Source organism: Phoenix dactylifera, unplaced genomic scaffold (assembly GCF_009389715.1).
Source record: "Phoenix dactylifera cultivar Barhee BC4 unplaced genomic scaffold, palm_55x_up_171113_PBpolish2nd_filt_p 000222F, whole genome shotgun sequence".
NCBI lineage: Eukaryota > Viridiplantae > Streptophyta > Magnoliopsida > Arecales > Arecaceae > Phoenix > Phoenix dactylifera.
The window spans coordinates 224,139-236,006 of NW_024067730.1; the positions used below are offsets into that span (position 1 = coordinate 224,139).

General features: G+C 40.7%; 1 protein-coding gene across 1 annotated transcript; it reads left to right on the forward strand.

Annotated features, from left to right (window-relative positions):
• The first annotated feature begins 5,980 nt into the window (after positions 1–5,980).
• On the forward strand, positions 5,981–9,381 carry LOC108511758 (putative disease resistance protein RGA4). Its single transcript, XM_026809709.2, has one exon. It carries the CDS (start codon positions 6,037–6,039, stop codon positions 9,379–9,381), a length of 3,345 nt encoding a protein of 1,114 aa, XP_026665510.1. The 5' UTR covers positions 5,981–6,036.
• The last annotated feature ends 2,487 nt before the right edge of the window (positions 9,382–11,868 follow it).

An 11,868-nucleotide genomic window follows, 5' to 3' on the forward strand; every position in this document is an offset into this window, starting at 1 on the left:
AAAATCTACCTCCAACCGTGGTCGAGGCAGAGGCCAAGGGCGTGGTACTCCTCAACAATCAAGCCAAAGTTAGCAGGGGAATCAAAGCTTTAGAGGTCGAGGACGAGGACGAGGCCGTAACCATGGTAGAGGAAGATCCTATGGACATGGAGCCAATAGGAATGTCCAATGTTATAATTGCAATAATTTTGGACACTACGCCTCCGATTGTCGGTCCAAAATTGATGAACAAGCCAATGTTGCAGAGGCATCACATGATGTAGGTAATGAATCTATCCTACTTCTTGCACATGATGATTCACATACTTCATATGAAAATTGGTATCTTGATTCTGGGGCAAGTAATCATATGTGTGGCAAGAAAGAATTGTTTGTAAAACTCATGAAAGAAGTCCACGGAAAGGTGAACTTGGGAGATTCCTCCAAACTATCAGTTGAAGGCAAAGAAAAAATAAAAATCTATCAGAAGGATGGTAAGAATGGGTATATCTCTGATGTGTATTATGTACCTAATATGAAAAGCAATATTCTTAACATTGGACAGCTTGTAGAAAAGGGACATAACATACAAATGAGAGACAACTCTCTCATTTTGAAAGATACAAGTGGAAGAATCATCGCATATATTCCGATGACCCAAAATCGTATGTTCCCACTTCATCTCAACACAAAGTCAGAGAAATGCTTCTATGGACTCAAAGAAAGTGAGTCATGGAAGTGGCATCATCGTCTTGGGCATCTTCACTTTAGCGGTCTAAAACTGCTATCTTCATCAAGCATGGTGCATGGGTTACCAATGATCAAGCTGCCAAGTAACACTTGTGATGTATGTATACTTGGCAAACAAGCACGGCTTCCTTTTTCCAGCGGCAAATCATGGAGAGCAATGGCACCACTTCAATTGATCCACACTGACATATGTGGACCTATTGAACCTGAGTCTCTAGGAGGTAATAGATACTTTATTACTTTCATTGACGACTTCAGCAGAAAATTATGGGTTTATTTTCTTAAAGAAAAGTCAGCTGCTTTTGTTGTATTCAAAAACTATAAAGCCCATGTAGAAAAAGAAAGTGGTCACAAAATTGTAACTCTCCATTCTGATCGAGGTGGAGAATACACCTCAAAAGTATTTAATGAGTATTGCAAGAAAGAAGGCATAAAACATCAATATACAGTGGCATACACCCCACAGCAAAATGGGATCGCTGAAAGAAAGAATCACACGATTCTTAATATGACAAGAACTATGCTCAAGGAGAAAGAATTGCCACAGCAATTCTGGGCGGAAGCTGTGGCGTGCTCAACATATGTGCTGAACCGATGTCCTACCAAAAGTGTGAAGCACATGACACCTCAAAAGGCGTGGAGCGGCTACAAACCAACTATTGCACACCTAAGAATTTTTGGGTGTATTGCATATTCTCAAGTTCCCAAGCCCAACAGAAAAAAGCTGGATAATCGTGGTGAGAAATGCATCTTTCTTGGCTATAGTGAAGAATCGAAAGCATACAAGCTCTATAATCCACTAACAAAGAAATTAGTGGTTAGTAGAGATGTTATCTTTGATGAAGATAAAGCATGGAGCTGGAATGATGATGAGAAAGCCAAAGAGCAGCAAGTGTTTGAAGAACTTGAAGAACCTCCAACACAAGTTCCACCAAGTATACCACCATCTCCTCAACATGACACACCTTCTCCTAGAAGAAACTCACCATCTTCAACAGAAAGCAGTAGCAACAGATCTTCCATACACCAGAGTCCCATCAAAATGAGAAGTCTCGTGGAGATTTATAATCAAAGAGAAGAAGACGAAGAGACCAACCTCTTCTGTTTATATACTGATCATAAACCTCTCACTTTTCAAGAAGCTGTAGAAGAAGAATGTTGGCAATCAGCAATGGAGGAGGAGATTCATGCTATTCAGAAGAATGACACTTGGGAGTTGACAACACTTCCAATAAATCAAAAAGCTATTGGTGTTAAGATCAAACGTACTGCTGAGGGAGAAGTTTCTCGTTACAAGGCGAGACTAGTTGCTAAAGGCTACAAGCAGAAGTACGACATCGACTACGAAGAGGTTTTTGCACCAGTTGCAAGACTTGACACGGTGAGATTATTGATTGCACTTGCCGCTCATCATAATTTGAAAATATATCAGCTTGATGTCAAATCAGCTTTTCTATATGGCATTCTTGAAGAAGAAGTGTATGTTCACCAGCCAGAAGGCTTTATAATTGAAGGAGAAGAAAGCAAGGTGTACCACCTGAAAAAGGCATTATATGGTTTAAAGTAGGCGCCAAGAGCTTGGAATGCATGTATTGATAGCTATCTTCATCTGAATGGCTTCACCAAATGTCCATATGAGCATGCAGTCTACATGAAGAAAAATCATCAAGGTGAATTTTTGATTATTTGCCTATATATTGATGACCTGTTGTACACAGGAACTAGCAGTGAAATGCTTATGGAATTCAAACTATCAATGTTCAAAGAGTTTGAGATGATAGACAACGGACTGATGACCTATTTCCTTGGGATTGAAGTAAAGCAACAGCAAGATGGGATATTTATATCTCAAACAAAGTACATGAAGGAAATTTTGGAGAAATTCAAGATGAGTAATTGCAACACTGTAAACACTCCAGTACCTACAGGTATGAAACTATCAAGAGAAGGAAATGGAGGATTTGTGGACTCAACTCTTTTCAAAAGTCTGGTTGGAAGCCTAAGGTACTTGACAATTACAAGGCCCGATATTATGTATGGCGTCGGACTTATGAGTCGTTACATGGAGACACCAAAGGAGTCACATTGGCTAGCTGCGAAGAGAATACTAAGGTATATCAAAGGCTCACTTAATCTTGGTCTCTTTTATACTTATGGTGAAAATGCAAAATTAGTAGGATATTCATATAGTGATTGGGGAGGGGACCAAGATGAGAGAAAAAGCACCACTGGCTATGTGTTCTATCTTGGCACAACTGCATTTTCTTGGACCTCCAAGAAACAAAAATTGTGGCTCTATCTTTTTGTGAGGCAGATTATATAGCAGCTTCATCTACTGTTTATGAAGCAATATGGGTACAGAATATTTTGAAGGAGCTGGATCATCTACAAGAGGAGCCAACTGTGATATATGTGGACAACAAGTCAGCTATCCAGCTTGCAAAGAACCCAGTCCATCATGGAAGGAGCAAACACATTGATACTCAGTTTCATTTTCTACGAGATCATGTGAAACAGAAGACTGTAGAGCTCCAGCATTGCAACACTACTGGACAAGTAGCAGATATATTTACTAAGCCACTATCAGGTGAAATTTTCATGAAGCTAAGAGACATGCTGGAAGCAGTTTTGATTTGAGGGGGCAATTGTTGGCATCCGTTCAATTGGCATCCGTTCAATTCAAAACTGTAGAAAGTTAGTGGGTGTTATTAGTCATTTATTGTTGGCATCCGTTCAAAACTAATGGGTGTTATTAATCATTAGTTTATGGAAGAGAAAGGGTCACCCACTCCCTTCTATTTTATGGCTGAAGGTGGGCATTAGTTACCCACTTTGTTTGTTTTAATTGCATTAAATTTAGAGAGGCTTTTCAGCTGATCCTTGTATATTCTTGAGTGCCTGTTCATCCTCTATCAATTCTCTTCTCCACTTTGAAATAGTGAGATTGATTGAGTGCTTCTTTCTTCTTATTTTTATCAAAGAGGCCTGTGATAGCAAAGGATCTTAATGGAAGGTGGATGTTGGTGGCTACTCAAATTCTTAGGATCTTATTATGATTGTCTGAAGTGGAATTTAGCATTTGATCTGGACAATTCCTTGGGCTTTAGAGAGAAGGTGAGTAGAGGAATTCGGGGAAGAGACAAGAGAAGAGAACCTTTAAGACTGTATGGGTCTGCAGAGCCTTATTTAGCTTTGATTCTTCTGGAGAAGTAGATTTTTTTCTATGGTTGCAATATCTTATTTGCCTTTTCAGGATAAAAAATGCCCCATCAAAGAAAGTTATCTTAAACTTGTATCAAAAGAAAGAAAGTTAATTTAATCTGTATTTTTTAGTGAATTGTTTATTCCTTCATTCAGTCATGAATTGTAAATTACCTTTACTTATATATATACAATATTATAATATTCATTTAGCTATACATTTATCGATGATGAATGATTGATGATATTATATAACATGAAGCACAGACATGTATGGCGCATGTGCTTTACTAGTAGTTAACTAGATTGATCCCTGTGTTTATTTGTTGCTTCTTCCTTTATATCTAACCAAAAGGAGCGTAAAATACCATACACTTCTAAAGTTGGAGAAAGCATGCAAGCAACAAATATACAAATTCTGTATCAATTGGTTTCCAAGACTATGGTCCAATGCAAGCAACAAACCAGCAAGTTTGACCAAATCCCATACGCTTCTAAAGTTGGAGAAAGCAGGATAATGGAGTTTGCAATACCAGATCAACAACTAGCTTAGAAACCCATAAACAGATGAATGGAGGAAAATCTTTGGGCAGCCAGGTTAGACCTCGAGCAAAGTGACAAGCCCACTCCCCAGACACAAGCTTTGGAAGAGATGGAGCACAAAGGGGACATTTTAGGTTCTTTTCACAATCCTCGTATTCCCCTACTATCTCCTTTATGACATCTCCAACAGTACACCTCTCACATTGCACCACCTAGGTCCAAAGTCTGCCTCTGAATAACCCCTCCCTAGTTTCAATACGGCAAACTCCTGCCATTATATGAAAGTGGTTTGGCTCATCAGATATCCACCAATGCGGTGGAGAAAATTTTGGGCTGGTGAAGGAAGAAGCAGGATGGTGGGAGTTATTGTTCCTTGCACCTGAATCTTCTTGTCATTTTTCGGGTTTAGACTCGCCTTGTTTTTCAATATTTATTTGTTGTTGTACATTGCATGGCATTTAAAATCTCTTAAAGCCGGATCGGTGCTAACAACTTTATATATCTTATGTGTCCTCTAAGTAAAACCAAATGATATATAATGATACAAGGACCACTGGAATACATCACAATTCCTGAAAGCAGGACCATTCTTCCATTGTTAACAGCATTCCTTTAGGTTGAACCATTCTGAGGTTCTCCTCGATTGAAGAAGAAACAATACCATGGCTGCCGAAACTCTTTATATGAAAACCTGTCAAATGATGATTGACAAACTGACCACAAGTAGTTGGAAAAAGACTTTTTGCTTATAATGATGCTTTGGAGAGAATACAAGGGCGCATGAGCTAGCATCTTGTGTCATGAAGTCTGGATGTTTCTGAATTTTCCCTTTATTCTTTCAAGTGAAGGATGCCTTGGAAATTGCCTTCCGGTTGTGTGCTACATTTGTTTTATAACTGGAAGTTTCTTAAGACTTGTATATAGATGCCTTGAGTTGACGGTGGGTTCTCAAGAGTATGTATCATGATGTTGAAATCAACTTCAACAACATATTCAAGTCATCTTTTGTTCCTCTTTCTTCATGTCCTTGTCCAAGACCATAAACATCCAATTGTATGCATTCTACTGTTCATTAATTATTTCTCCATCTCAGACTTGGCTAGAAGGAATATAACACAAATCCAATTGTCCTCTCCGGCCGGCTTGGCTTGTGCAAGAAAAACCTTGTTTTAAAAACATATAACTTACGGGCCAGCTTTTCAAAGACCGCAATTCAATAGATTGCAACCTACTAGGCTTGAAGTTCAATCAGACGCCATCTGCTTTCAAAGTTCACCAAATCTTGATGATGGAGTGTGCAGCAGGATGCATGCTTGGCAGCCATGTTTGACACCATGCCCAGGGACAAATACATTCCCTATAATTTGCCGTTTAATGCTTGGACGTATCCAACAAGCAGAAGCTTTGGAAGAGACGGACCAAGAAGAGAAATTTCAGCTTCATTTTTGTTTTGCATGACCATATGCTCTTCTTGTCTTCTACAAGTCCTACAACACCTCTTCACATTCCTCTAAGCTGAACCATTCTGGGGCTCTTCTGTTGGATCGAGGGAGAAAGGAAACTATGGCCGCAGAAGCAGTTCTTTCTGCCTTCTTCCAAGTGCTCTTTGACAAATTGGCCACTCCCATGTTAAAGGAATTTGAATCTCTTCTGGGGATCAAGAGAGAGCTAGCTAAGTTACCCATAACTCTTGCAAAGGTTCAAGCAGTCCTCAATGATGCAGAGGAGAAGCAGAACCATGATGAGGCAGTGAAGATATGGCTCAAGGAATTAAAAGACGTGGCTTACGATATGGATGACATCTTGGATGAGCTAACAACTGAATTAGCTCTTCATGCAAATGTGGAATCCGACCCAGGTCAGAGTGGAAGAAACACGGTATGCACTCTCTTCTCTTCTCTTACCATGAATTTATATCAACATGAAGTTGCAAGTAGGATAAATGACATACACAGAAGGTTAGATGAGATTGTTAAGGAAAAAGAAGACCTCAATCTAAGGGGTTTGGGTGGGGCAAGCCAGTCTGACCCATCTCAAGGGCGCGAGTCTACTTCTCTGGTTGATGAGTCAACAGTAATTGGAAGAGGCAGTGCCGTAGAGAAGATTGTGGAGTCACTGGTTTCAGATGAATTTGGTGGAACAACGGTCTCTGTCTTCCCCATTGTTGGCATGGCGGGGATAGGGAAGACAACAGTTGCACAGCTTGTCTTCAACGATGAGAGGGTAAAAAGCTATTTTGAGCCAAGAATATGGATTCATGTATCTGAGATATTTGATGTGAAGAGACTCACAAAAGCAATAATAGAGTCAGCTACAGGAAAGATATTTGAGCTTATGGATTTGAATTCACTTCATCTAAGTCTCAGGGAAAAGTTGAAGGGTAAGAGATTCTTACTTGTCCTCGACGATGTATGGAATGAAAGTCGTAGTGCATGGGAGAGCCTCCGCAAGCCCTTAACGAGTGGTGCGAGAGGGAGTAAGGTCCTGTTGACCACCCAAAGCGAAACAGTTTCAAGAATAATGGGTACATCACCATCTTACTGCTTGACAAGTTTATCCAATGAAGATTGTTGGGTTTTATTCAAAAAAATTGCATTTGCAGAAGGAAATTCTGATGCCCATCCAAGACTAGAAACAGTAGGCAAAGAGATAGCAAAGAAGTTGAAAGGTTTACCTTTAGCAGCGAAGACTCTTGGAGGCCTCTTGTATTCTAAGAAACATGAAGATGACTGGAAAGTTATCTTGAAAAGTGAGATATGGGAATTACCTGCAAATGGAAATGACATTCTGCCAGCCCTACAGTTGAGTTATCGCCATTTGCCTGCACATCTGAAGCAGTGCTTTGTATATTGCTCAGTGTTCACTAAAGGCTCAACCTTTGATAAGACGAAGCTAGTTCAGCACTGGATCGCACAAGGGTACGTAAGACCTTCAAGAATGCGAGAAATGGAAGATATTGGAGGACAGTACTTCGATGATCTGATTTGTAGATCTCTCTTCCAGCACTACAGACTCGACAAATCAAGGTTCACCATGCATGACCTAATCCATGACCTAGCACAGTCTATTTCTGTTGGTGAATCTGTAATAGTGAAAGATGATGAGCAATGCAAGAGCTCCAAATTAACCCGTCACTGTTCAGTTACCTGTGATAATTTGAGCTCATGGGAGTCGCAGTCCTCCCACAACCTTAAGAGCCTAAGGACACTTATACTACGATGTGTACACAGGACTTGCACCAGTCGTATTCCGCATGATTTGGTCTTGAAGTCTACAAATCTACGCGTTCTGGACCTGAGCAAGTCTTGCATCACAGAGTTACCAGATTCTATACATCATCTGAAGCAACTAAGGCTGCTTGACCTCTCGTATTGTAATATTATAATGTTGCCTGAATCAGTGTGCAATCTCTACAATCTGCAGACACTGAAGCTCAAGTCTTGTGATAAGCTCCAAGTTTTGCCCAAAGATATGAATAAGTTGATCAATCTGCGTCATCTTGAGGAAGAACGTGGATTGGTCTGCACCATAAAAGGAATTGGGAGACTGACTAGTCTCCAAGAACTCTATTTGTTCAAGGTGGTCAGGGAGATAGGATACAAATTGGAGGAACTGAAGGATCTGACAGGGCTTAGAGGAAAACTACGCATTTCAAAGCTGGAGATGGTGGTAGATGTGCATGAGGCCAGCGAGGCCAAGCTAAACAACAAGCAAAAGCTCCAGGAATTGGAGCTGGCATGGACTGCTGATAGGCATATCAATTCAATAGATCAAGGAAAAGATGAACATGTACTTCAGGAGCTCCAACCACATGCCAACCTCGAAGTGCTGGTCGTAAGAGGGTATGGAGGACTGAATTTTCCAAGCTGGTTCCAAAGTCCTCCATTGCTTCCTAATTTGGTGAGGATTTCCTTATTTAACTGCAAAAGATGTGAGGTCCTGCCACCTCTTGGGCAGCTACCTTTCCTCAATCATGTAATCATTCGTAAGATGCCTAGACTGAGGAGGTTGGGTCATGAATTTTGTGGCAGTGGTAAGGTCAGTGGGTTCCCATCCCTTGAGAAGTTGCAAATATGCAAGGTACCCGAGCTTGAGGAATGGACTGGGGTTGAGATTGGTGAATTCCCTTGCCTCCATCTACTTTTACTTTCAGAGTGCCCCAAGCTAAAGGTATTACCCAATCTCTCTCCTGCTCTTAGGAAACTGACAGTAATCAAGTGTCCCCAGTTGATGGACTTTGCAGGAAGCTTTCCATCTCTTCACCTATTGAACTTAACAGGATGCAATGAGAGGATATTGAGCTCAGCACGCCTACTTCATCTTAAATCTCTTACGATGCTACAGATTTCTGGGTTCAGAAAGCTCACATCCCTGCAGAATGAATGGCTTCAACACCTTACTGCACTCAAGGATTTGACTATCCGGAATCTTGATGAGCTTGTTTCATTGGAAGAGGTAGGATTTGAGTTCCTTGTCTCTCTCAGACGTTTGAAGGTTGAAAGTTGTCCAAAGCTCAAGTCCCTTCTAGATGGGGCTGCTCCCCAAGCTCTGGAAGAGCTAGAGGTAGACTCATGTCAAGATCTCAAGACATTGATCGAAGGAGTGACGCTACAAGACCTCACTTCCATCCGGCGTCTTCAGATTGTTGGCTGCCACAGCCTCGAGTGCCTGCCGACGGAGCTAAAAAACCTCACCTCCCTCAGTCACTTGTACATCAAAAACTGTCGCCGGATCAGGTCATTGCCAGAACTGCCTAACTCAGTGAAACGTCTAGTTATCTCCCATTGTCAATTGTTGAAGGAATGCTGTCAAAAGGAAATAGGGGAAGATTGGCACAAGATATCTCACATCCCAAACATCTGGATTGATGATCAACAAATTCTAAACACAAGCTCCTCTACCCTATAAATTGAATAACAACATCCTATAGTAAAGCAAATGAAGTTGTAAATCTCTATGTAAAGCCATCAATAGCATGCAATTGTTTGAGAGGTGCTTTTCCATCAAAACCTCCACATTGCCCTCGTTTGTTTGTTGTTTATGGATACAATAAATTATTTTCTCAGCTGAAGAGCTAGTCATGAATGATCCATTGGCCAATCTTATGCCCATATGTTAATTCATACCCCTAATACCTCTGTCAAAAGAATCCAATGCAATGATTCTTGAGACCACATCTTCTGAGGAAGTGAATCAAATTAATAAGACACCAAGCAGGACCAGAACCAACGTAAAGCAGAGCAAAAGAGGGAAGATACCATGACTACTGTTGTTTCTACATGCATTTTTTGTGTCTCAGCCCTGGCAGCAGATGCCAAAAATACTGACTGATATTAGAAGGCAGAAGGGTGTCAATTCAGATTCTAATTCTTTTTATTTTCGTCCAAGAGCATCAATGGGAGCAAGCATATGGAGGTTGGTGACATAATGGAAGAACAACAAAAAGCAATATATGACCGGCCCAATTTTTGGACCTGACCCAGCCCTACGGGTGACGGGTCTAGCCTAAATAGGTCGGTTTAGGTCGGGTCATGAGTAAACCCGACCTATATACAGCCTTAGGTATTTTGATAATTTTTTCTATAAAAATTTATTTTATCTTTTTTTTTTGTTTGTTTTAGAATGCAATGGCCATTCACCACTCACCAGTTAAGGTATTAATGACGAAGATATGTTTGACCATTATTAATTTACCGGTCATGGTCCTAGGTCATTTTCTGTGTGCAGGTATCCAGATTCCGAGCGTATTTGTCTAAGCCTACGTGGTGGATAGCCCACCCCACCAGAATTCCACCATCGAGACACGTTTGCTGCCGGCATCCCCAAAAAACCACCGGCGCCGGCCGCTTCCCGAAACACGGGCTTCTTTCCGTGCCTTCTCCAGCAAGACCAGCGGAGGCCAAACCATCAAACCGAAACAAAGAAAGGCATCAAACAAAACCATGGGCTTGCAGATAAATACCACAAATACCACCCACCCACCATTTCAACCTCTCTGCCCACCTTTTCTATTCACCGAAACCACCTCCCTCTACCGCCATCTTATCCCAATATAATCCTTCAATCATCACATCATTTTTCCAATTGGCTTCTTCTCTTTTCTATCCATCATCAATCCAGTATATTGGAAATCTTCTCTTTGTTCGCATGGCTTCTCTTGTTCTTCTCTTATCCGAGCTTCTTCTTCCGAAGAGAGCTCAGCTTCTCGCCGCCGACTACTCGACGACTGCTCGCTCTTCTTCTGCCGCCATCGCCGCCGCTGCCGCCTCCTTTCGGAATGCGAAGGTCGAAAGCAAATCGTCGAAATCTTCGGAGAGCGACGGCTTGGATGCTATGGAGAATCTAGCGGAGGCGAAGATCTCGGTGGAAGCGATTTGGCCTTAGATCGCGTTGTTACCATGGAATTCATTCATTGAAAGTTATGTGAATATGAACGATACCTTCTCTCTGTTTATGTCACGGATTGGAACAAATTACTATAATTCATCCGCACCTAAGGATCAGCCGATATTTTTCACAAATTTTACGGATAGAGATCTTATTTTCATATTTCTTATTCCTTACCTTAATTCTGGATCCGAGGTACATAAAATACAAATATGAAAAAGAGCAAAACAAAAAAAAAATCCTACGACGAATCTATTTGCACATGTGTACCAGAAGATTATCACCTATGCTGCCCAACATTTTGAAAAAATTCTCTAGGCGCCCCTCCATTACTTTGCCATTTTTCTCTCCTGATTCTACTCTCTTGTTTCTACTCGCTGCGCTTACGCGTGGGCAGCCGTTGTCCAAGAAAAAAAAAAAAAAAACTTTGTTAATATTTCCTTTTTATTAATTTCGATGAAATAGAGCTTTGAGGTTAAATATTGTGGTAATAATTTCACGTGGATTGCACGTGCACTATTAAAAATATTGCATCAACATCTAGACTTGTACGCTTGAAATCGATAACCTATTGATCAATTTAGATGACCTGGAGCTGAGAAGCACAACACAGATGTTGTCAAGAGATCCAAAACCTAAGGGAAAAGGGATTTTGTGGTTAGAATATACTAATTACGAACTATTTTTGGACTTTTGCACTTAAAGTTGGTGAACAAGCTTTCAATAAAAGGCACGAATTGACACAATGCTCTATGGAATAAAAACGGTGACATGTTCACTTCTAAATACAGCAACAAATATTGTGCAATGTCTTATTTCTTGACGCAAACTCATCTTCATCTAGAATAATCAGCTCTTGAGAAATCTGAATCATATTATCATGTATGGTTGGTATTGTTCTATTGCCTACATCTAAAAGAAATTGCGCGTAATCCAGATCATTTTTTGCTCGCATATTTATGGGTAATCTAACTTGTTCTATCTGATTCCACAAACTCGGTTTTATTA